The following is a 27155-nucleotide window of genomic DNA, read 5'->3' on the forward strand; positions in this document are numbered from 1 at the left end:
CAGTCGCGCGCGCGCCTCTCGAGTTGGTGTAATACATAACCGAAGATTTTGAGTGAAGTATTTTAGTGAGAAAAGTGTTCACCTACAACTGCAAGTGTGTATTTCTTTTTAGGAAAAAGCTGTAAGAGTAGATTTTTAAGTAGGTGATTTATTGTTGATTTTTTGAGTTACACAAAAAAACTGCCCAAACGAAATAGCATAATATGTCAATTAAAAATGTTGCAGTATTAAAAAAAGTCGAGGCGTTATACGCACAATAAATAAAAATTGATAATTAGTAGTTTGACTTTTTAGTGTTTTTTTTTCGTTATGATTCGAATAATTAATAGCTTTCTTCCGAACATGAGAGAGAGAGAGAGAGAGAGAGAGAGAGAGAGAGAGAGAGAGAGAGAGAGAGAGAGAGAGAGAGAGAGAGAGAGAGAAAGAAAAAGAATGAATTCCAGCCTCTTTGTATGATCGTTTTATTAATCAAAACCTGCTCTATTGAACTGACCTGCTGCTGCTCGGTGATACATCATTTGATTGCTTCTAGTTTCTTTTTTTTGTAGCTAAATTGGAATATCAAACAATGCTTGTGAAAAAATGTCTTTTATTATTTTAATTGATTATTGATTTGTGTTAATTTTCTCTTATAAAATATCGGCTCGACATTAACACTGCGTATAATAATTTTCTCTTTCGTTGCTTTATGGGCATACTAACGTTAAAAATAACTTGTCAAAGAATCTAATTTCTCACACCGCTAAACGATATATTAAAATTATGTGCAGTTTTCGAGGTAACACGCAGCTGATTTACAAACGTGAATTCCATCTACATTACTTTTTTTTGTTTCGTCGTTCTTAAAACGTTTAAACAAACGTCAGATTGGAATGCTAAGTGCCGATTAAATGCAAGTTTTTTCAACGCGTATGCACGGACTTACCGATTTAAAGTGAAGGATTTTTTACAAAATAAAAACGATATCGAGATTCAATATTATTGAGGACGTTTTCTTAGAACCGTTAACTTAAAAAGCTTATTTTCGGCAAAATAGCCGACTAAGAGCACTGCTTACAATAAAAATCTCTCAAAGATTTGTATAGTTATTAGACTACTATTCAACTGCACGAAAATAATGAAAAAATTGATAAAATTGTAGCATGAATAAAATCATACCAGCACTGTAAAAGAAATCTTAATAAATACTAGTAGTTACTTTTTTATTATTTTTTTTGTTGATTCCTTATAATTTACAGAATAACATATTAGTTAAAAAAAAATCTTAAGAAAATTGAGATTTCAATCGAAAGAAATGTACTATGAAAATTAACTTAGTTTATCTAATACTTGTTGGAAAAGTAAAATTTTAAGATGAATATCTCGTTTTCAAATACCGTTACGTATAGTAAATTTTTTATTCTGCTGTGTAGAAAATGAAAAAAGTAATTTATTTTCAAAGCTTGACGAGTCTAAAGAAAAGCGATTTTCAAGAGAACGTCTTTAAGCAAACAAAAAATTACTCAAAACGCATATTCGAGTTTTATGCAGAGCTTTACATAGATTTTTACTTTCGAATTTGAATGTAAAAATCTAATATTTTTAATATATATACATACCAAAGAAAAACATTCCAAAGATTGATGAGAAAAATAAAAGAAGAGTATTATTTATGTGTGAACCGTGTTCTACATCTAAAAAATACGACAATCAATAAAAACTCAACAACCATTCTTCCTAACAATTCTAAAAAATCGTCAACACAACACCACAACAAATTTCCAGCTGACAATATTAGACAATTAAGTCTTATCAATAATCTGGCAATGATGTGACTTTACCAGCGAAATGCGCTAAATAAAAAAAAATCATCAGAAAACAAAGAAGAGGATATAGTGTCACCCTATCGTCAATTAGCTTTGGCGTAAGGGCCTCCAACAATTAGCGAGGATGCTCGCCTCCGGATAATGATCACCGAGCAGACCTGGAGCATGATGCTGGACGGCGATGTTGCCGGCATTAACGAGTGAGTCTCTCTCTTTCTTTCTCTCTCTCTCTCTCTCTCTCTCTCTCTCTCTCTCTCAAATGACACTTTTGCCAAGAAAATCTTTACAAGGGCCAAGTTTAGAATTTCAATTTGTATCGCGTGTCATCTATGTTTCATTTTTAGGTGTGCAGTATGTTGCACGATAATTTATCATAAGCAAAAGTAAAAAGAGAGTGATGCGGATATATTTATAAGATGCATTTTCCGTCATCGCTCGTAGTACTAGTTGCGTACTGAGTTCTCGGCGTAAATCAAGAAGCGTGTAGATATGAATGTTTTGCTTTATATGTTATGCAAAATGTTTAGTTCAATGATTACGTTTTTCAATTTAAAAATAATATAACTTTATTATCGTTTGCAAATGTATTGATAATATCAATGTTTTTTTTAAACAACGAAAATATTTGCAAGAATGTTAACTACGAAAGCTTTTAAATTTCGCATACAGCACATTCGGAAAGTATTGAATATTATAAATAGTTCGAAATATTCTAAAAACTGTACAGTGGCTAGTTAAATTCATTCATGAAACAAACTTAGAACGTATTTAAATTCATCCGTTCGAGCATGGTTTTACTTTTCATAGTTAGCTCGAAGAGTAAAAGGAATGTAACTGGAGCAAATTAAGAAGCCTTTTTTTTCGTTGAATATCTGTTCTCTTACTACAAGCTATTTATTTCCAAAACCATTAAAATGGTACAGCTCTTTATTTTCGTCATTCTCAACACGGAAGGAATCACTCCATGTATATGCGCAGCAAGGAAAGTAGCTTCATATGAAACTGATTATATAGGGTGACAAGTTTAAATTAGCTTCATCGTTCTTTATTCATAGCAGTGGCTTTTTTAGTATTCGCAAAATTACAAGTAAATGGTAATTATTCATGTTCAAGGATACAGGCATGTATATTCATTGCTCAAGGCATTTTGTTAATAAAAATCTTTTCGCGCTGTTCTAGATGAATTCCATTTCGTAACTTTAGTCAAACAACAATATCAAATGCATACCTCGTATATATTCTAGTGTCCACATAACAATTCAATTCCGATTCGCGTCACACGCGACCAAGCACCCGATGGTATAGTGTGAATTCATGGACATTGTCAGATAGGTTGCACAATAATGTTTCATCGAGTGCAATACACGTGTATAATTAACTCTTTCGACTGCACTGATTTTCGCCAAGATGCGCGACACATACGTGCGTGTGCTTTCTGGACATTTCCGTCTTTTGCGTTTATAAATATAACGCGTCTTCCCCGACAGACTCAAGCTGTATTGATGATATTTCGTATATATGCGAGACGCTAAGTAAACCATCACGGTTGACGGCCCGTCACTTCAACGGCACTGTTAGCTTCCTTAAAATCCGTCTTCTTTAATCTTTTACGTCAGAAAAAGCTCCATCGCTGCGTATCAAGACTATGCATACAACGAAAGCTTGAAAATGTAGTAAATTACGTACCTAGACTAGGAAAATATTAGTACGTAAGAATTGACAGCCGAGTCGAAGCCGAGGTTATCGATTGTCACGTGTTATGGGCTTGCTAATTTTCCGGCCATGGTGCATGTACTACTTTTTTCTCCAGCGGCCCGAAAATAGAATTTTCCGGCCGCGGTTTGATAGGCAACATGCTAATTTTTGCTTCGCTGGGCAACAAATAATATACGCACTATGGCCAGTAAATTGGCAAGTCGATATCACGTATTTGACAATCTTGGCTTCGCCTCGGTTATCAATTTGCGGACTTATCAATACTTTCCTAGCTTAGGTACGTAATCTACTATTTTTGCCCAACGGCTTGAAAATAGTATTTCCCGATTACAACTCGGTCGGTAATATACTAGTTACGGCCTCGCTGGGCAAAAATATAATATACGCACCAAGGCCGGGAAATTAGTACCTGTCCGTAGTACGTGAGAATCGACAGCCGAAGTTATCAAACACATCGGCTGTAGGTTTGTCTATTTCCCGGCCCGGCAGGGGTGCATATATGTTTTTGCCCAGCGAGAGCTCGTAATGAGCATGTTACTGAGTGAGCTATGGCCAGGAAATGCTACCTTCAGGCCGCTGGACAAAATAAATAATAAAATTAGTCGTAGCTTACTATTGTGGTTGGTAAAAGATACTTCTTAAATTTATAGCATTACTATAACACTTTTTTCAATTAAGAACATTCGTATTGATATAAGAAATGCTTTATGAGGATTTATTTTACCGCGCTGAATAATGTTTAAAACAATTTTAATGTGTCGCTAACGTAGTAACATAATAGTACATTATTGCTAACATATACATAGTTTATAAATACACACACACACACACAAACCGAATTTCAGTATACACAAAATAGATATAGAAATTCATTTACTCTTCGTTATAAACTTTCAAAACGATTAAATAATACTGACAGTATTGCAAACATTTCAAATTACATCATTTGAGAGTATCAAAGTATTTTATTGATAAAGATACGAAATAAACCAATAGTATTTCTTTCGAAGGTTCATAAATTAATACTTTGATTCACAAACTCCTAGTTTGAATAGTGTCCAACATCTAAAATTATAATAATGTATTAGTTCATCTAGAGTACTATCATCATTATTTATATGCTTTTCGATGCCAGTTAACTTAATAGCAAAATATCATAAATTCTGACAATCTTCACCTGCTACACACACGTACAATCGTTAAAAGTTCATATTTTACTGAAGAAATTGTCAGTGTTTTTTTGACAAACGGCCAGTGGACAAATTTCTTACATGCCTTTCTAAATTTAGATAATTTATTTGTTTTTAATAGGTAAAATAATGAATAAAAAATTTTTTTTTACTTACAAATTTTATTTATAATCTATCTATGAAAATGAGACAATAAGTAAATATGTTTGCTATTATTTGTTAATTAACAAAGTATAGAACAATGCTCCAGTAATATTATGTTTTTATTTTTTACTTATATGTGTATTATATTTTATTAATTTTGGTTTTTTTGTATATTAATCAGTTTATGTTTCTTTAATCTGATAGTAGTGATCATTGTCATGAGAATATGCTAATAAGTTTGTTTGGGTGGTTTTTCAATCTGTTGTTGTATTTTTCATAAAACGTTTTAATGTCTTATTTTACCGATGGTAACTAGATCATTTTTGGTGATGTCTTTGGTACAAACCATGGGGCTCGTACGATATTGTATAATACTTTAGATTGGAATCTTTCTAGGATTTCAATGTTTGAGTTTAAAGCGACACCCCATAGTAGAATGCCATAAGTCCTGATTGGCTTAATTATCGTTTTGTAAAGCAGTATTTTATTTTCTATTTTAAGCTCTGATTTTTTTCTAATGAGCCAGTAAATTTTTCTCCATTTCAGTCCCAGTTATTTATGTTTTCTAAATATGTGCTCTTTCCACCTAAGCCTTTGATCTAAATGAATTTCAAAGTATTTCACATGACTGCTTTGTGGTATGTTTACCGTTGAGTTTAATAAGTGGGCTGGTGTTTTTCCTAAGTATGAAAGTTGTTTGTATTGATTAACATTCATTTAACTTTTTAGTTGATTAACTTTAATTCTCCATGAGCTTAGCCAGTTTTGTAAATAATTATTTATATAATTTTGTATTGTTTCCGTTGCTATATTTACTTCCGACTGTGATGTGACAATGACTGTGTTGTCTGCGTATGTTGCTATCATGACGTTTGGAGATTTTGGCAGATCGGAGGTGAATAACAAGTCCAATATTAGTTCTAGTACACTACCTTGCAATATTCCTGCTCTTGTTATCTGTTTTTTTGATGGTTTTATTTTATTTCGACTTGAAATTCTTTATTTTGTAGGTATCACTTAAGTAATTCATAGTGTTTTTCTAGAAAACATCTTTTTTATTTATATAGAGGATCTTTATACCATACTTAATCAAAAGCCTGTACGACGTCAAAGAATACGCAGGTGCAATATTGTTTTTTTTCTACAAATTTCCTTGCAGTTGATACTATTCTGTTTACTTGCTCTATCGTGGAGCGGTTGTATCTGAAACCATATTGATGGTCTAGGATAAGTTTTCTATTTATTATTATTGAGTGAATTCTAGCTAAAATTATTTTCTCAAAAATTTTAGGTATTAAAATAATCTCTGCCGTTTTTCATTGAGTGGAAAAATAACACAGTCGAAGGCATGTATTAAAAATAATTGTTAAATATCTTATTGCTATAGTAGGTAGCTTTTTAATCATTTTCCTGTAATATCATCAAAACCGGATGCTTTTTTGTTCTTTATATTTTTGATAATGAATAATACTTCCTTTATTTTCACTGCTGAAATTGGTGTACTATCTTGGACGTTCTGGTCTAAGGTGTCCTCTTCTTGTTTGGCGACTATTCTTTGATAAGGTTTAAATACTAAGTATAAATGATTGTCACACTTATCAATTTTTGTTCTCGTCTGATCTATAGCCTATTCGCCACAAGGTTTTCTGATAGGTGAAATAAATGATGTTGATCTATTAAGTCTCTTGGTAGCTTTCTATAATGAGTAATCTGTTGCTTCTGTAGGATTTAGTTTTCTAAGTTTCTTTTGGGTTTGTGAGTTTTTTTCTTGATGCAGTAATTTCTTTAATTTTGTGACTGTTTTATTTAGTTTTGTTTTATCTTGTCTCGACCTTGTTATGTGGTACCTTTTTCTTAATAATCTTTTTTTCTTTAATTTTTACAGCTATTTTATTTGAAGTGAATTGTTAAGATTTTTTAATATTTGCAATAGTGGAGCTTTTATCTAGAATTTTAGTTGAAAGGATCTGAAACTGAAGCTCGCGGAATTAATGAAACACATTTTTATCTTGTGGAAATTCTTCAAAAAAATTTAACATTTAAAAGATTTTGTTGTATGAACCATTGTTCAAAATAACATACATTTATATACATTTCTTCAGGCTAGCAATCTCACCACGGAAGCAGCTATGGATTCGCGCGGTAAAGAAATTGACACAGGAGCGTCTTGGCCGTGAAAGTTTAGCTGCCTGGGAAGAGGGCAAACCAAGTGTCGAGCCCGAAGACTTTGATCAGGATCTCGACGACAAGACCAAAAAGTCATCGGATGCATCGGCCGACACTGACGTCGTTTATCCTGATCAGAGTGCCACCGATAAAGAAGGTAAAAACAGTACACAATCAAGTTTAAAGTGATTGAAATATTTGAGCGATGAAAATTTTTCTTCTTGCCAGCTGTTTTCAAAAAAGGCTACAAATACAAAGGGATATTCTGCCCATCGTTGACGAATAGCTTTCACAACAAGCATCTCGAAAAATCATATCTAAAGTATTCGAAACGACAGCGACAAAAGTCGCTTATTATGCTCAATATTGTCGATTTAGGACTAAAGGTAATTTAATCCTAAAAATGAAAATTTTTGATATTCGTTTACTTGTACCTTTGGACTGTAATTGCAGATATGTCTAATCTCAATCTGGCTGTGGAGGCGAGATTATCGAAGCGATGGCACGTGGTGGTGGTCACTTGCGTGGTCAATTTGCTGTATGCTATCCAACGTGGTGGTATGCGCTCTTGGCTGGTGGCGATGTTTCTCCAACAATTATCTCTATTGGGCTTCTATATTTACTTGGCTACTTATCAATTCCCAAGGTATATCATTGCATTATTGTTTTCTTGGACATGTATTTTATTAAGATTGATTCACAGCAGATAATAAAGTTGAGTTGAAATTTTGTTTATATTCTGAATTTTTTTACCAGTGACATGATTCTCATTTTTTCTACGATGCGAGGTAATATTACGTTTTAGCTTGTTAAAAGTAGAAGAAAAAGAAGACTGTCAGAAAATTTCTCATCACTGTCGAGAACGATGAATCTAAAAATAGCCGCACATGTGTATCTCCCGTAATTGCAAACGTTCATTTTATCACGCGTAAACGAATTAATTCATCTTGAAAAACTTTTTACGAAAACTCACGATTAAGACGTTGAAACATCTCGTCTTTATTCTAAAAAGCAATGATCGTGAATCGAAAATAACCTGATATATAATTAGTTCGTATATAGAATAAGCCGGCGTGATTTTTCTTTTCTGTTACTCTTTATGTTATTGCTCTTGATGAGTGTGTGATTTTATATTTTAATATTAACAAGAATAGTTGATTTCGTAATTATTATTTTATAAATTTTTCAGTGTTGAAAATCAGCATTGAAATGTATGATTAATGTATAACGATAAAATATTGCTTACGTGATTTTACGTCAACCTCATTAGATCATAATCTTTCGACAATATACACTTCTAATTCGAACAGTTTAATCGCTCAGACATCTTAATAGATCTAATTTGTATGATAATATTCAAGACTGTCCTTAAAAAATATATACACGCCTGATGTCAAAATCAATTAATAGAATAAACGTCTATAAATGATTTAGTGAATGGAAACAGAACAAACTTTTTAATAAGGAAAAGACAGTTGAATCGATATATAAATTTTGTTGTCGTCAAAACATAAGAAAAAAACAATGAAAATACCCTAATATTTCCACAAAATTATACTTTCTTACAGGTTTTATCGTGGCGGGACTGAACTTTCTGACTCAACAACGTCTAATGTGGTACATATTATTCGTCGTGTACGCGCCCTACGCGATGTTACCACTGCCACTTAGATGGTGTGTCGTTGCGGGATTCGGAACTGCTTTTACACATCTATTGATTGCCGTTGTTACTCTTCTCACCGATACTCGTCATCATGAGGTAGTCAAAAAGGAAATTAATACGCTAATGTGAATAATTATTGTGTTTGATAAGGCACTTGAAAAAAATGTCTTTTTTTTTAAATTGATCTTGAATCTAATAGAACACACCGGGAATCATAAATGCCGTAATTATGCGAAATTTAATTTCAATTATATAAGCTTGATTACGCGTTATGCGATGAAATCGGCAAGTAATTAATAACGCTGTTATAATAGTTACATAAGATGGTAGAGTTTATAAAAAAAAATATTTTTCAGGATCTATCATGTGTATCGCGTATGGTTGCAACGAACTTGTTGCTCTATTTTGGTGTGAATCTATCCGGTATGTACACCAAGTATTTGACTGATCGTGGACAAAGACAAGCATTCCTCGAGACTCAACGTTCGATGGAAACAAGACAGAGAACGCAAAACGAGAACAATCGCCAGGAAAAGCTTTTATTATCCGGTGAGTTATATAACCTTGAACAGAAAGTTTATGCCGAGGAGAAAAATTCTTTTTTTGGATAATTGGCACAGTAGGTGAATGTCTTGTTTCTTTTTTGCAATTGTCAGTTGGGGCTTTTAATAAATTCACGGAGAAATTAAAATTCTTTGCACGAGTATGGAGTATTAACTGTTGTTCTATTCAACCTAGAAAACTAGCGACATTGATGTCTTGTACATTCAAAATACTACATGATTCGAAAACTAAAAATTTAAACACGCTGTAACATATCTTCCATCGTATAACGTAAAACTGTCCAAATGGTGATTAATCGAGCAATACACGTCATCGTCATCAAACGGCGCTAAAATTGCACAGTGTTTATAAAAAAAAGGCCAACTGCCGGATGCAATGGGTTTATTTATATAACTGTGCAAGTCGAGTTCTTTTAACACATACATTTTTTTTTCTTTTCCGACGCCACCTGACACTCAACACACTTGTCGATGGAGGCTTTTTAGCTATAGCTTAGTTCAAAATCAACACATACAAAAAACAAACAATATAATATTTCTTTACAAGAATAATATTACAAAGAAAATCATTACGATTACGAGAAATATAGAATTAACTGATATCAAAGAAAAACAGAGACAAGGGAGTGATAATAATTATATACCATACAAGCAGGGCGACATACACACAGATGCGTTTAGTGGCCCGTGCGAATCGTTCAGCCGTGCGCCAAGAGGGTCACTGGACATTCTCACTCGATTGCCCATCACCATGTTGTTTTATATGTGTGTGTTTATACTGTGTTTTTTTTTTTTTTTTTTTTGCGAAGACCTTCTCCGCTTGTTGCTGCTATCGATTTGTCTCTCGCGAAAATAGACACACGTGCATGCGATTTGCGCTGCTTGCATTTAACGACGACGGTGACGTAAGAGAGGATGATGATTTTATTGGAGTGTTGATCTATCGCTCTAATGCTTTTTTTAATTTTTCAGTGTTACCGGATTTCGTGGCGAAAGAAATGATAAGAGACATAGCTCGTGAAACTGCACGTGGAGGGACGATATCTTTCACCCCAAATCAATTTCATAGGATTTACATTCATCGATATGAGAATGTCAGTATATTATTTGCTGATATCAAAGGATTTACAGGTAATCAAGCTATTTTTTATTTACAGTTGATCATTTCAGACAAGAAATGCATCAGTTGATATAATGAAAAAAAAATTGGAATATAAAAACGTTTCTGTAGTTCTACGATCGCTACTTTAATTTTATTCTAATTTTTTACAAGTTCCGAAGTAAGTTCTAAAAATGTTTTAATGTCATAATTTTCATACTACAAATTAATTTCAACAGCGTTCATTATAAACATTCATATAAGAAGTAAATGATTCATTAACTTTTGTATGCCAATACATATTTATATTAATCTTCCTGGATTTTGAAGCTTTTTTACTTATATACATTTATACTTGTATATACATTCTTATAAAGGTGATTGTAACTAAATCATTAACACATTGAAGATTGATAAATGAATTTTCATATTATCCAATACCAAAAAAGCAAAAATATTACTTGAAAATAACGAAGTAAATTATTTTTCAGCCTTGGCAAGTCAATGCAGCGCGCAAGAATTAGTCAAAGTGTTAAACGACTTATTCGCCCGATTTGACAAACTCTCAGCCGAAAATCATTGTTTGCGAATCAAGCTGTTAGGCGACTGTTACTATTGTATTTGCGGGCTGCCTGTGGCGCGAGCTGACCACGCGCACTGCTGCGTCGAAATGGGTTTGCATATGATCAAGGCCATAAGAGACGTACGTTATACCACCAAGGTTGACCTCAATATGCGCATTGGTATACACAGCGGGTCTGTGCTATGTGGGGTTCTTGGTCTTAGGAAATGGCAATTCGATGTCTGGTCTTACGATGTCACACTGGCTAATCATCTCGAGAGCGGTGGAATTCCTGGGTTAGTATGTCCGAGAGTTTGAATGATCGAATGGTTTGAGAGCAATTTTAAAGCTTTCCTTTGCAACTTTAATTTTATTTTATTTAATAAAATTGTTACTTACAATATTTTATTTTTATATTTTGCTAATTAGGTAATTGTTAATAATAACCAATTAAAAAACAATTATAAAAATAATCTTGAAATTTCAGCCGAGTACACATTTCCGAAGACACTCTAAAATGTCTAAACGACGTGTACGAAGTAGAACCAGGCAACGGTACTGAACGTGACAACTATTTGAAAGATCGTAATGTCGTCACGTATCTAATCAAGCAGCTGGAACCGCTTCGTTCAAGACGTAGATACTCGTCGAGACCAAAAATATGGACCGACATCAACAGTAGCGAACAATCGGATAATCCACTGAATCGTACGAAAAAGAGTTTCAAGATGGGTAACTCCTTAAGTGCTGGCAACCCAGCAACCGTGCATGCAACGCACGGTACTGAGGATGATATTGGCGTCGAGTGGACGCCGGAGATTCCGTTTGAAAATGTAAGCAAGATTATTATTTTTTTTCAAAGATTTTATTTTTTATATAAATAATTTTAAATTCTTATACGTAAATTTCGATTTGACAAAAATTAATAAAAATTAATAAAAATTTGTCTAGACTTATTTTAATTTGTAACGATTAATTAAACATTTCATCTGATTCACTTTACGTAACCCTACTTTCATTGAATTAATTTTTAAGTAAGATCATTGGCATACATACAAATTTGGAATTACAGTTGAATAGCGCTACATCAGTGAGTAACTTGGAATCTGACTATCTCGAGACAGACTCAGTCTCAGCAAAAAGCGAGCAAGTAACGCGTGGCTCGGAGAAAGAAAAGTCAATAAAAATGGCCAACGGAATGGAAATGGTTAGTAACAAACGAATGCGTCTTGCCAATATAAATCCATGGACTTTGCGATATAATGACGAAGCTCTGGAGTCGAAGGTAAGAATAAATATGTTAATTCATATGAAAATAATAATTAATTTCTTGCATTAAATTTTCAGTTCCGGCAGCTTCGTGAAGATATGTTTAAATCAAATATGATTTGCTGCTATGTACTCTGGCTATTCATCGCAATTTGCCAAGCGATCATCCTTCCAGAGTAAGACACTTAATCAACTACTTATTTTCACTATAGAATCACAAAATAAAAATCAATTAATTTCCATTCAGCTGCACAGTAATACTGATAGCTCTAATACTGACAACTCTTCTCTTGGCCGTATCATCCGTTTTGGTGATGGCTGACGAGTTCAAGAGTTTACCAACCTCACTGCAACATTCTTCCTCGATGCTCGTGCATAACAAACAGTATCGTACACTCTTCATTTGCGGTGTAATAAGTCTTATGGCACTGACATCGATTGTTGGTGCAATCGCCTGTCCTGTCGTACGAGTTGAACCGATTGCTCTACAACAAATAGATAAACAAGTAACATTGCAAGCAGTATCTTCGCCAAAGATACCTTTACCTAGTAATAGCAAACTTGATAGGCTGGTGTTGCGATTTCTGGAAGCTGCATTGAAGGATGACGTTGATGACGATGTTGATGAGAAAGTTAATGATACTGATGTTGATGTGGGGAGACAGCTTGACAGGCATAGGAGGCATAGAGAGTTTGTTAGGTTTGTAAAAAAGTTATTTATCATCCCTTAAGCTTCAACTAAGAAAAAATTTGTAATGGCTTTGTTTGCAACCTAAATTTTTAAAGTTTATTGTCTATTCTAAGTTTGTAAAAGTGTCAACTAAATTTCAAAAGTCATAAAATGCCTCAGTTCTTTTTATTCTTCTTTGTAATTCATAATAAAAATCAATTTTTTGCAGGTTTTATGGTTTTGAGCACCACTACGAACCGCGTATACGTCACCACCACAGACCTCATCGTAAACGTCATCAGCGTCATTTGGAACCTCGTCGTGAATCAATTGCTGTTTCGCGAAAAATTCTGTCTACAGTCGAGTCAACGCAAGATCAAAAGAAACTTATAATAGAAGCACCAATGGATCGAAAAATTCTCGAAGAGGTGCAGTGTTTGAAGCCCGAATACATCGTTTTCACGTGGATTTTATGTCTTATAGCTTTAGCGTCGTCATTAAAGTTGTATTACTTGGTAAAAACTGCCCTAGCAACTTTTGTCGCTGCTATTTATGGAATTGTTATTATTATATTAAGAGATCAGTTTTCTAATCGAGATGAAGATCAAGACGTGTATGTGTAATTTAATTAACGTAGGTTAATTTTGTATAGTCGAACATATTTTAAATATTTTACTTTTTAGAATGTCAATACCGCTACCGGCTCAGATGCTAATTTTTTTAGTGATATTTCTCGTGGTGGTAACTTACCACGGTCGTCTGGTAGAAGTCACCTCAAGATTAGATTTTTTGTGGAAGCAGCAGGCCGAGCGTGAACTTTCTGATATGATTGAATCGAGACACAATAATATGCAGCTATTGAAAAATATTTTACCTGACCACGTAGCTCATCATTTTCTTAGCCAGGAAAAACCATCAGAGGTGAAAATTTTACTTTAAAATGTTATTCTGTCTTATATTTATCACAAATAATTTATTTTAGGAACTTTTTTCACAATCCCGTGACAAAGTTGGCGTTATGTTCGCAAGCGTGCCAAACTTTACTGAATTTTATTCTGAAGACGTTAACAAGGGTATGGAGTGTATTCGTCTCTTGAATGAAATAATAGGTAATGTAATTTTTATTAAAAATCATAACGATCAAAGATAATATTAACTACTATAAATTCTTTCAGCCGATTTTGACGAACTGCTAGATGAAAGGCGATTCCACTGTATTGAAAAAATTAAAACAGTAGGGGCAACTTACATGGCAGCATCTGGATTAAACCCCAGTAAAATTGTAAGCATTCATTATTGTCACTTGTTAACGAAAATTCTTACTCGTATACTATTAATGCCATTGCAGAGCAAGAATCTCGAAGATATGGAACATGTATGCCGATTAGTCGATTACGCCGTAGCAATGAGGCAGCGTCTTGAAGATGTAAATGTTCACTCGTTCAACAATTTCGATTTGCGTGTGGGTATAAGTTGTGGACCTCTTGTCGGTGGTGTGATTGGTGCTCGAAAACCTGTGTTTGATATCTGGGGCAACACCGTCAATGAGGCTTCGCGCATGGACTCCACTGGTGTCATGGGCAAGATACAAGTGCCATCTGAGGTCGCCAAGGTAAATAACTAATTTTTTATATTGTTATATGAAATGCTATTGTATGACGTATTTGTAAATCGAATAATACACAATGTTTATTCTGATGAATATATAACAATTTTTTAAAAAGGTGTTTCTGCTAAATGGCATGGTATAATAATGTGATTTTTTAATACTTTTGATTCAAGAAATTTCCACTATAAACAAAAAACATAATGAAATTTTATTATGCAATTTTCGTCAACTTCATTCTTATCGAAGTACAGAGTGTAATCGTTTTTATAGAAATTTGTGTAATAACAGGTAGCATTCTAAACTAAATATTATTTTTAATATATTAAATTTTATTTGGAAAGAAAAGTACGAATTAAGCTCCTATGTTTGGATAGAATTTACTTCAATTGTAACAAAACAACAGCGCGTTTCGATGTACATGCACGAAATATTCGCAATCACATACGTACGAGACGTATGGTGATTTTTTTGTTTTATAGCCGGGTCAACCGGGCTTCCATTTACGTATTGAAATACTTTCGTGATTGTATTCCGTTCTGTAAAGATAATTTAAAGTGATAAGAAAACGATATAGTTTAATAAAAAGGAAGCGTTTAATGAATATTTATGTATTTTTTCAATGAGGATTTAAAAAATCTATAAGTTTTATCTTGTCTGTGGTCCTTTCTAATTTAACCACTGAGAACTTCGACGTTCGTTTCGATGTAAACGACGAGGAATATGGTTATTACATTATAATTAACAACTCTCTATATTTTCTTCGATAACAAGAGATTCAACGATTTTAAACCCTATCTACGTGGATTTATTGTAGGAAAAATACCTAACACAATATTTTTATCATATGACGTATATAACTGTAATAAAGTCGTAAGACGTATAGGGTTTTTCATGTGATAAAGTGTGTTTTGAAGTTATATTAATTGGAATACAGTGTATGTTTTCGCAATTAAATTAGTCATTACAGGAGTTTTATATTAATAGTCATTCTACGTTCGTTTTAATTAAAATTAAACGAATTTTGTCTCTATAAACCATAAAAAGATTTTTAAATCTGTGTAAATAAATATATAGTAGTGATGGCTCTATGATATCTAAAGACTTGTAGAATTCACATTCATTTCGATCTAAAATCGTACAGATACGTTAATACAGAATGAAAATACCGACATTGGTTTATAGAATTCAAATACGGTAAATTATCAACTTTCTGGTGATAATATTGAACTATCGACTTCTCCTTCACGTTGACTTTTCAAGTTCCCAAGGCGTTCTGGGATAAAAAGGACCGTTGGACTTGAAAAACTCGCATTCCTATGGTTCTGAAACAGACAAAAATCGTTAATTGTATGAGTCAACAAAAAGTAAATTAATTACAATGAATTATCTTTAGTACCTTTATTAAAATAATCGTTCATCTTCGATACTATATGTTCATGTGTATATGTATTGACTGGACAGATAAGCTTTCTCATCCACTATCAGAGAACAGTTACGTCGATTTCTAGAACGACAACTATATTAGAGGTCATAAAGTCGTATCTTCGCTTATTATTTGCATAATATAACATTGTACAATGTTGTCTGGAACACTTTTCGATAGTAACAAGCACGCATACACGTGACTTCGTCGGGCTTCTTCGAATAGTCTATAAAGTTCAATTTAACAAGTTTTATCATATAATAATTACAAGTTGCTTAGAAGTTTGCAAGTATCGATGTTGAAACCTTTACGATATTTGTCTACGAGCTGGATATTCAATTCTCGTGTACATTCGTCGATTGCTCTATCTTCCATACCCTATCGGTATATTACATGAAAGTGGAATTGGATAGAAGCTCTATTTCAGTAGATACCATAACTACATGTATTATGTGTTACCTGATTGGCTCTATTAACTGCCACAAGACGGAAAACTGAAAACATGACGATACGCTTTATGGCGAGGAGAATGTGCGTGATCTTGACGAACTTGAAGCAAAGATCAGTTGCTAATCGCATCTTTATAATCCAAGTTCAAGTCACGTTTATCAAGTACAAGTGGTTAACAGCGGCTTGATGCGACTGCGCATTGACTGTTTTGCTATCGTTTTGAAGACGGTGAATAATAGTCAACGATGTTTTCATGTCTGAATATGACAGATGCAAAGTTCTTCGTTATCGTTTTCTAGAAAAATGTATGAATCATTTCCCGTGCTATAAGCCATTTTTTCCTTCGTTCTCTCATGCTTCGGTTTGTAAATTTTCAATATAATATTCTATCGACAGAATTTCATAAAAAAAAAATTTTTTACAGATAATTGCAGTATTTTCGATTTAGTTAATTTTTCGCGTACTCCCTATAAACTTGTTTCAGACTTATAGCTATTATTTTTATGACTATAAGTAGCTTGTTTTACAAATATAACATATCGGTAAAACCAGGCTTAATTCGTTCTTTCCGTTAAATTAATACCGTCCACACCAATGATGCATCTATGTAGATATACATTGCCACTTGATAAGCGTGACCCGAATCAGGAAGACGCAAGCGCAATTCACATACTTAGTTTTGTCTCAAAGTTTATATAATATTACACATCATGAAGCTCCTTCTTATTTTTCCAGTTTTCTGCTTTGCCACGCTTAGCAGAGTACACTGTGAAAAGGTAATATCAAAATATTATTTTGTTACAGTGCAATATGCAACAAGCAAAATGAATTTGGCAATCGGCAACTTTCATGCCAACTGCGCGCACAAGTTCATATAAACACATATACTCGTTATTATAACATATGGCAAAGCGTAAGTTCAACGGAAATATTGTCATTAATTGTTTGAGTAATGCTATTGACATTTGCCTTTCTTACATAATTTTGTAAATCATGAAATTTTCTCTAAAATAGTATTTCAAATTGATTGATACGAGTACAAAGTTCCTATACTATTAGTTAAATAATCATTTATTTCGCGACTGACTCATTCGCTTCGACGACGTTTATCTAGGATTGTTACAAAGAAATTTTTGAGCAATGTGCACGAGAATTGAATATCGCGGACCTACAAGAGCTCGTCAGCACTATCAAATGGAATGGTAATAACTGCTGACCGACTGGTGGTTAATGTTTAAATTATTTCAAATAAAAATTGATAGAAATCAAGTTTTCAGAATTTCTTGCAAATACCAATGACGATGTGCTGTGTATGTTTACTTGTATATTGAAAAAACAACACAATTACAACACGACAACGCTTCACGAAGGACTTTTGAAAGCAGTAGACATAGGCAAGACGATCCAACTGCTAATGTCTTTATTACGTAAGAGAACGATATAATTATTGCTACTTTTATTTTGTAGCATACGAAAATCACTTCAAGACCACTAAATTCACGCGTGATGATGTAGAATCCAAGATAAGTAATTGTCTTACACAAGGTATTGATAGCCTGTTTAGGCCAATCCGCATTTGATTATTTTGCAATTAATACTTTCTGAATATTTCAGAGCGAGATGAATGCAAGTTCGTCAAATGTGTCGAACCAACAAATTTGCCGTTTATTGATGTATTAACCTATATGGCACAAGTGTAATCTACACATATAACGTTTATTTTCAAGATATAATGATAAGCGTGAATTTTATTTTTTAAATCTACTATGTTTATCTTCGTATGTAATTTCATTATGCGATTATCTCACAGCAATCAAAGTAATGATTAGACACTTAAAGCGTGCAAAAATATGCTTGCGAGATGGAGTTGCGTTCGAGTGATAATAAGTCGCATGACGTGGATTGATGAATCAGTTATTTGGATGGAAATGATCAAGTTAACACGCAGTTCCTGTATGACGTATTCAAAATGCAGTTGCTGCCAATATTTTAATTAGAAGTGAGTTGAGTGAATTCTTTTATTGAAACACTCACAGTAGTAAAACATGATCATTTTTATTCGGTAATTATCTGTGTACAAAAATTCATTCATGTTTTACGATATAAGTATATGTCGATGAATGGCGGTTCAAAAATCCCAACACACTTGGAGAATTCACAATCGTCGTTTTCTAGAAATTGATAAAACAAATATAGTGTACGAGTAGAATTCATTTGTTTTAAAAGTATAAAAGCCATAAAATAAAAGTGTTGTTAATTACCTTTGATCGAACATCTCTTTACTTTCGAAGTTATATCAGTGCGAGTGAATTTCGTAACACGGAAGCCAGATTCGTAAACTACGAACCCACGTATTAATATTTCGGCATAAATTTGCAAGAACAAAGAAAAAACTAGTGATCATTTTGTCGTACCTTCATCAATCATTTTTAAAAATCCGTTATACAAGGTCAATCCTTTTTCTTCGGACCATTTTCGAAATCCACACGCGTATAAACAAGACGCATCGTTAGTAGATAATTTCCCATGATCTAAATTTATACATATGAGTGGTATGAAATAATTATATCATATTAATGAAATTCAATTTTACCTGTAACTTTAGTTTTGTCCATTTGATCACTCCTACCGTTATACTCTCTCAGACATTCTGTTATGATTAACTTCGCAATAGAGTACTAGTAAAAAACAATAAAATATTTTTTCTTGTGCTCAAGTCATCTTTTCATCGAAACTTAGTCATTTAGATGTAAATTATTTGAAAATAAAATGATGACCAAAATCATGAACAGATTTTTTTAATTTGTTAAATGTTAGTCATCAGGCTCCTATTTTATTTTTTGGTCCTATGCCGTATAGAGTAATAATATAATACAATATACCTGTAAATTCTGTTTTTGGCTACATGTTTTATGACATCCTAATAGGCAGATAATTAAAAAAATGAGAAACAGCTTCATGCTTCTATTTCAATCAAGGCAAAAGTCACGTACAGACTGAGCCGGAGATGCGCTAAAGTCTTCTTTTTATTCCCACCCATTTACATGGAAATTATATATTTAAAATCAGAAATATAAAACACGTGGGATAGATACGGCCTTCGAATTTGTAGCCGTCATGTTAGAAGTTGAATTGATGATGTGAAAACGTTGAGCCATTTTATAACTCTCTTAGCACATACCACATACAGCAACATATAGATATATAACCACCATTTCAACTTTCACTCTCGTTACATAACAATATTTCGATTATATGCAAATGTTTGAGGCGAGTTTTAGAATTTATTGTAGTAATTAATTTTTCTCATGAGTCCACTACAATTTTTTTTCTATTTAATTTGATTTGGAAGTGCCGTTACAAATAAATTGCAAAGTGATATTTTGATGTAATGAAATTTGACATTAAAATCCAAAATAAATTCATTTGGTTTTATAACTTTCAGTTTCGCGAGTTACAGTTAAACGGATATATGGTAATATTTACGCGCATCAATGCATCAATGAGTTCAATGACTTGCATCGTAAATTTTCTAATTTTGAGTTCTCTTTCACATCCATTAGAATCTGTGCAATAAATAACAAAACAATTTAATCATTAATATATTTTTTTTACTCTTTCATTCTTTTTCATCACTAATTAGCTACTAATTGATTAATTTTACAACTTTAAAATATTTTATTTGGAAATGGTTAATCACGATACAAAATATTTTATTTTGCAATTTTATGACAAACCATGTGACACTTCTTATAGTAGCATGTATCACGAAACGTTCTTTTCATCTAGGTAATTATCGGATCAAAGAAATGTTTATTTTAAAAGAAAAAACCCTTGAATGGAGGGTTGAAAATATTGACGCATTTAACAAAGTCACACTCGTTCAATCCTAAAAATAATACACGTATCCTCCATTTTATAACTTTATAATCTGCAGGTACTGAAAATATAAATAAAATTTCTTTACCTTTAGCTTGACACTCGTTGACCTTTTCTAAAAGCTTTTCATAAGAATAATGGTGACGGTCGGTACTCATTGCGAATACTACATTGAATATGATTAAATGAGAAATTAACTTAAAAATTTAATAAATTAACAAGAAGATAGTTACTATAATTAATGCTGGAAAGAATTCCATTGTACGCATTTTGCTCTTCTTTTTCACTGAACTCACGGAATGTGCAAGCCAATATACAATTTAGAGATTTCCAGTGTATTTTGTGCTTTCCATAAACGTTATCGTCATCTGAAGTGTAAATATTATTTAATTAAACGAATAATGTAGCGACGAAAGTTTTATCTAAAAGATTCACGAAACATACCTTTACTGCTTTGCAGATCTAATTTATCTGCGCATTTTAAAATATGGGGACTTATATGCATCTGTAATCGTCATTTTATAACATTAAAATATATTCTGTGTAATTTTTAAAGCATTGGTATTTGATTGATTGTTAATTATCGAGTAATGTTATTTTTTGTTTGTGTATAACTTTATAATAATTAAAAATGAAATTTATGAAAATGTATTGATCAACAATAAGGATGTTGAATAAATATTAAGTATCATATACGTTACCCCATCAACAAGGCGAAAAATAAATACGAAAATAAATATATTCATCACAACCATTTTCTCTAGAAAAATACGCCTCTGCGTACAACTACTTCTTATGAGATTTATAGTGGAACTGTCATATGAAATATTGTCGACCCAAATTTGCTTATCACTTTGATAGAAACCGTATCTTCCAATAAAATATATCTTAAATTCAGTTTCAGTTCTTTCTTTACTGATCCATTGAGACGCACCACGTGTTTATTCTAATATATATTTTATAAAATCAACAAAAATGTTCATATAAACAATATATCAATAAAATAGGTTTGAATACTATATGTACTTTGTTGCAGAACTAATAATTCAACGTTTAATGGATTCATCTAAGAAGGTTTAAATAGAAATAAGTTACTAAACAAACTTAAAACACCTAGATCGACTTGATAACTGAATATATCAGCAATTGGTAATTTGAAATGCTCAACACACTTGAAAAACTTGCATACCGCTCGTCCTGAAATATTCAATAAAACTTTTAATAATTCTCTGTACATTGTCTTATTTCGGATAAAATAAGTTAAATAGCAACTGTCATTTGGATCAGAAGAACCAGATTCAACATTTGATTCTCGTCTACATTGCCGAAGATTTTTCACCTTTACATCGTATGATATACTATTTATGTAAAAAAAGTATTAAAGATGAAACCTATATAGTTTAAGTGTTTTCATAGAAAATTAAAGTTCGCCGATATCTTCATCTATCATCTTTGAAAGTCCGTTTTACAAAGTCTGCATTGTTTGGCTTAATCACATTTTCCATTATCATTTTTTGAGCAATGTATACAGAAATCGATTAGCTGATGTAAAAAAACTAAAAATTAACTAGTTCAACAATATTAATAAAGTAATCTTCTACATCGTTATCAAATTTTTGTGTATGCATTGATGAATAACTTTCGTCGTTTATCCTATAATAAAAATTTTAATTCGATGTCTACTTGTCGCTACAGAAATTTTTACAACGAATCTATTTTAGGATATTGTGATCATAAATTTGATTTTATTACAGAATATAATTAATTTCAAACACAATTTTTTTTTTAATTAGTAACGTGTTACAAAAAGCAAAAAATGAAGAATAGTTTATATTTATATGGCCTTTTACAAACTTTATGCATTTGTTAACATATAGTGTATATATTATTGCTGATTGTTACCATTTTATTTATAAAACGCATGATTTACGTGTATTACTTTTGTTAAATAATAAAAGTCTTCATATCTGAAAGTTCGACCTTCACGAAATAAATTATTGTCTTACCAAGATTACGAATAATTGACAAAAGTAGAAAACGCTCAATACCAAACTAGCAATTAAAATTCTAACAGATTCGAAGACAACATTGTTTGAATGATAAGCATACGAAGGTTATGGGTAGAAAGCAAATATGTTACACAACGGTGTTTGCGTATCCAATATTTACTTTACCCGCGCCTAATTATCATTATGATTATTCAAGTTATTTATAGAGTGTCCTTTTACTATTGTTTCTTTCGCAAACGCAAGATATTTGACAAAATCTCTTCATTTTTTTTATCGTGAAACGCAATTTTCCATTACATTTTTTCAGTTTTACCTTTATTTTCCTCTTGAGATACTATTGACGTACTAGAACTGGAATTTAGTGATTTCTTGAAAGTATTTTTCTTGATTATGATTGTCACCTCTTTTGCAGTATTATCCTTACTGTATAATGGGAACTCTTCGGGTTGTTTCATGTCGAGAATTTCAGTGTTCTGGCTTGTAATAGTTTTAGTTGCGTTAGCGCTTTTCGAGCTTTGACAGAATCTCGCTAAGTGACCTTCTTATTAGGAGCTTTTTCATTGAAAAGTATACCCCTCTGGAAATTACTATATAAATTTTGTATATATCTTTGGACAAAGTTTGAACACAACATGTATAAAATATGCATATAATACGTATAAACGTATACATATTACGTACATATTTTGTAAATATTACTTTCATATTTTGTTCATATTTTGTTCATATTTTGTTCATATTTTGTTCATATTTTGTATATATTTTGTATATATTTTGTACATATTATGCATACAATTTATACAATATTTCCAATATTATATAAATACCGTTATCATTTTGTGTAAGAAATAACGTTATCATTTTGTAGCTAATTTATTTTGAATATTTATTTCGATCAAAATTGGAATATTCAATAAAAAGCAATCGTTATCAGAACATGACATGAATTTTATAAGCAATTGTTTCCTCGCAAAAAAATTTCATATTATAGAATTCGTATAGGGACATTATCATCATTAATCGATATTTTAGACGAATCATCTCATCAAATGTTTAATTTCGCCCATAATTATAAGTTGTAATTTTTATGAATTGATTTTTAATAGTTATTTTTATTAGAAATGAAAAGTTAAGAAATAAACAATTCTATTATTTAGAATGAATAAAAAATTAAAAGATTATTAATAGTGCAGCAACATAAATTATTATATTGTCTACAATTAATTTAAGAAAATTAATCAAATTCATCATCCATATGGACTAATGAACTAGTGATTTGATTCCATCCTTGGTTGAGTAAACATATGTTAGCAATTATTTAGTAGTGACTGTTTTTTTCTAATTATATTTCTTTTGTTAAATTTTTTTTATCTTCGAAGCGAATCCATTCATTTTTTGTCATTCAAGTGAAAGACAACGATGACAGTAATTTATCAATTTTGCCAAAATGCCAATATAACAAAATGAAGCGAAAAGAATTTTTCAAGCATAAAAATTATAATGCCAAACTTTTTCAAGAAATTCTAACGTACGCTCGTTTTTCTACCTTGCAGTTTCTGGAATCAAAGGGCTACAAAACAAAGAAGCGAGGTTTGATCGAAGTGAAAGGCAAAGGCACGATGGAGACGTATTTTGTGCTGGGCCGTGGCGATTCTCGAACCGAAGGAACATCACGCGATCGAAGTGCTTGCCGAAGTCTCGCTGCCGTCGTTTATGGAGTTGTACAAGCGAGGCGCAAGATGCACGATACCTGAGACTCGGCCAGGCCAAGTATTGTCGGCTTTTCCACGACTGGGCTGTGAGACAACTTGAGCGCGCATTGAAAATACAAATTTTCTCTGAAAGTGATCAAGTTTTTGTTTTGTGTTTTTGGGTGAAAAAAAGTTTTGTTTTCGTTATGTAACAGTGATATTTATTTGTGATTTTTTAGGTGATGTAGAATGTTTTTTATTGTCATGTTTTTCCTCTTAATAGAATGTGTCTTAGTAGACTACGTCGAATATAGTATTTATGACATGGGTTAGCAAAGAATTGATCATGAAGCAAAAATAATTTCAAACAAAACTTCTTTTTCACAATGCTTCTATTTTTATTACTAAGTTAGTTGTCAATATTAATCCCCGTTACTAATTTTCCAACAACAAAAAATTCATTACGTTCAAACCTTTAACTCACTCTACTCTTTATGTGAAGACATGACGTTTGATAATCGTGAGATTACTATTATAGTAGCGAAACGATTTGAGAGAGATCTATTCATAAATATGAACTTATCTGAGATATCTAATGATGTTGAGCTTACATATCGATTTGAATCTAGAAGTTTGTTGGAAATATAAAAATGCAAATTTATCTAGGGCGTAATGTCTAATATTACTTTCGAAACAAATGCCAAAAAAGAAGCAGCAAATTTATGCTATTGACAGAAAAAATATTTATCTTGAATAAGCTGAGTTTCACTCGATAAGAGCCAAAATATTCAAATTTTATTTTCAAATCATTTACGTAGTTAGTATAATATATTCTAGAAACGGAATCCCTTTTAAATTCACTTCAAAAATTAGGAATCTGAAAATTAATATTAACATATCAAATTGGTCAAGTGCCTGCTAGTCGAAAAAAAAAATTTTTAAAGTAATGTTCCGCAGAAAAAAATCAATCAAAGAACATTTGACATTTATTATATCAATTTACAAATGATCTTATTTTTAAATATTTTTATCGATATGAAATGAAATGTGTATTAACATTTTTATATTGTACCCTTTTTTTTCAACCAAATAGTAATCTACCAAACAAACAGTAAAAATTACCGTACTTGTAAACATATCACACAAACTTAGCAAAATAAGAATAAATGCAATCTAAGTATTAAAGTTAATGTTACATGCAAAATACGTATAACATATACCATGTAGTAGAAAAAATGCTGCAGGCAGCCCATACAATTTAAATTGTATATTTTTCTCTTCTTCTGTTGAGATAATAAAAAAGAAGTTGTTATATCCTCCAGATTATTCGTTGTTCTCTTGAATGATACGATATCATATTCTTTGGATAAATGTCAAAATATTAATAAATCATGAGTATTAATTACAAGATTTTTTGATGGCTAGCTAAACTAGTGCCAAAGCGAAAATCGTCTCGCTCGTGCGAATCATTATACACACGAAGAAATATATTGCTAAGAAAAGTTAGGATTAATTAGAGCATAACAGTAGCATGTCTTTAAATTTCTTTATTTTTACATTTCTCGTATAATTTTTATGTATCGATTATATATTTTCTTATTAAAATATAATTATAATTTACTAACAATCAAGATACGTCGCTCGCAGATTGCAGTCGCATTGATTACATTTACACATTCCATCAGATCCAGACCACCCTCCATTAGAGCAACACTCGGCAGTGAAGGCTATATAATATATTAAACATAGTTTTACTCTATCTAAATGTTAATAAATACACGAAAACTCGTGTCGAGTTTTCCCCTTGATCAACGTGTTTATCACTTTATACATAGCGGCCTTAGAAGAACAACACCGTGTGTATCGATTATTGACTAATCAGCAGTGGTAAGTAAAATAGAATCGTAGCTGCTACAGTTCTTTCTTTGCGTTTACCAGATATGCATAAATAAATCAAGGTAAACTACATTGAACTGTAGTAAGGAGACCAGTGAATCTCGATCATATGGAAAACTTACAATGCGCATGCGGTATGTTTTTTTACATGTTAACGCGACTTAGATGCTGGATTCATTGAGCCTTATCGCGACAAGAAACAACGAGAAAGAGTGAGCGAGTAGGAATAAAAGCAACATAATGAATCAGAGATAAGGGACACATACGAGAAGGGTGTAGATGGAGAACAAAAAAACGTATAAACCACAAGTCTAATGCACGTTGTTATCCTCGTTACTTTCCTCACTACTTTCCTCACTTTCGTTTTTCTTCAGCTTAGATCCCAAGACAAGTTTGTAATTAATTCCGCTACCGTCAGGACTTATGAATTTGACGTTAACAAAATTTTGATCCACGCCGCCATCAGCGATTGACGGAATAACTGGACTTCCATTCGGTACCAAATCTTTCATTTGAATTAAATACAGAACGTAATCTTTCAAAAAATTGTGGACGTAAAAGAAAACTATCTCTTTGCCTGTAGGATCAGGAGCGCGCACGATGATCTTTTCCTCGATCATTGTCGTTTCAACTGGTTCAGTCGTTGATGATGATCCAACGTCTGAGCTTAATTCTTTATTCAAATGAGCAAAACACAACGAACTAATTATAACTATTAATATAGTATTTAATAAAAATGAGTACTTTGTCAGAGACATTTTCTTGAATGTTCATTCGTACTGGTAAATTCGTTCTGACACTTGGTTCATGTTATCACATAGATATAGACGCAACTAATTATTAATCGAATATTTATCTTATCAAAACTTATCTCTAATATCAGTCATTGAGATTTATTATCTTGCTTACACATAAAACATATGAATTTTTCGATTCATTTAAAAAGTTGATTCATTATTCACAAACGATATTACATTTCAAAAATTATCACTTTGTAAACTGAAGAATCGTAGTGTTAATCTGCTGTATTATTTAAAATACAAATTTAATGAATACAAATTTACTTGATTTCGCTAATTTATTCAAGAATTACTACTTAATTCCATTAACGAGCAGAATCCCTTTTTTATGTACAACATTTATAGAGTACAATTTTAATATTAAAAGATAGATTTTTTCCAAAATCCTATATAGAACTCTACGATCTTTCATAATCTGATATTAATTTTACATGAAAATGTAAAATTAATATCAGATATTATTATTTTACGTCAATAACTCTATTATTTTTATATTAAAACACTGATGGTTTCACGTTTGTTTCAAATTTGTTCAAATTTATTCAGAACAT

At 32.0% G+C, this 27155-nt stretch overlaps 3 protein-coding genes across 12 annotated transcripts; 2 read left to right on the top strand and 1 right to left on the bottom strand.

The window, feature by feature from the left end:
• The first annotated feature begins 10 nt into the window (after positions 1-10).
• On the top strand, positions 11-26709 carry LOC131665665 (adenylyl cyclase 78C-like). 7 transcript variants are annotated; one of them, XM_058937720.1, is made up of 19 exons: positions 11-121; positions 1765-2005; positions 6958-7178; positions 7250-7407; positions 7475-7667; positions 8590-8780; positions 9041-9233; positions 10220-10378; positions 10838-11204; positions 11396-11741; positions 11981-12193; positions 12256-12353; positions 12425-12877; positions 13077-13460; positions 13531-13768; positions 13830-13956; positions 14023-14129; positions 14196-14459; positions 23771-26709. In XM_058937720.1, the coding sequence occupies exons 2-19, from the start codon at positions 1947-1949 to the stop codon at positions 23969-23971; spliced, it is 3972 nt and encodes a 1323-aa protein (XP_058793703.1). In that variant the 5' UTR covers positions 11-121; positions 1765-1946; the 3' UTR covers positions 23972-26709. The 7 variants fall into 7 exon arrangements, with proteins under 7 accessions (XP_058793703.1, XP_058793697.1, XP_058793699.1 ...); XM_058937714.1 differs by having other exon boundaries at positions 14-139; positions 1604-2005; XM_058937716.1 differs by having other exon boundaries at positions 18-121; positions 1604-2005.
• Positions 14526-21198, bottom strand: LOC131665669 (uncharacterized). 2 transcript variants are annotated; one of them, XR_009302042.1, is made up of 7 exons: positions 19212-21198; positions 18923-19007; positions 18744-18860; positions 18591-18668; positions 17870-18500; positions 15853-15960; positions 14526-15778 (listed from the first exon to the last, which is right to left on the bottom strand). XR_009302042.1 is itself a non-coding variant. In XM_058937725.1 (5 exons), the coding sequence occupies exons 1-5, from the start codon at positions 19287-19289 to the stop codon at positions 18418-18420; spliced, it is 441 nt and encodes a 146-aa protein (XP_058793708.1). In that variant the 5' UTR covers positions 19290-19351; the 3' UTR covers positions 18368-18417. The 2 variants fall into 2 exon arrangements, 1 of the variants encoding a protein (XP_058793708.1); XM_058937725.1 differs by lacking the exons at positions 14526-15778; positions 15853-15960 and having other exon boundaries at positions 18368-18500; positions 19212-19351.
• Positions 15859-18083, top strand: LOC131665668 (uncharacterized). 3 transcript variants are annotated; one of them, XM_058937723.1, is made up of 6 exons: positions 15859-16410; positions 17134-17242; positions 17444-17531; positions 17607-17723; positions 17797-17874; positions 17944-18083. In XM_058937723.1, exons 1-6 carry the CDS (start codon positions 16382-16384, stop codon positions 18027-18029), a joined length of 507 nt encoding a protein of 168 aa, XP_058793706.1. In that variant the 5' UTR covers positions 15859-16381; the 3' UTR covers positions 18030-18083. The 3 variants fall into 3 exon arrangements, 2 of the variants coding, with proteins under 2 accessions (XP_058793706.1, XP_058793707.1); XM_058937724.1 differs by lacking the exon at positions 17134-17242 and having other exon boundaries at positions 15859-17105; XR_009302041.1 differs by lacking the exon at positions 17134-17242 and having other exon boundaries at positions 15859-17105; positions 17600-17874.
• Positions 26710-27155: the final 446 nt, after the last annotated feature.

Source organism: Phymastichus coffea, unplaced genomic scaffold (assembly GCF_024137745.1).
Source record: "Phymastichus coffea isolate CEN01 unplaced genomic scaffold, Cenicafe_Pcof_1.1 PCOF00053, whole genome shotgun sequence".
NCBI classification, from domain to species: Eukaryota; Metazoa; Arthropoda; class Insecta; order Hymenoptera; family Eulophidae; genus Phymastichus; species Phymastichus coffea.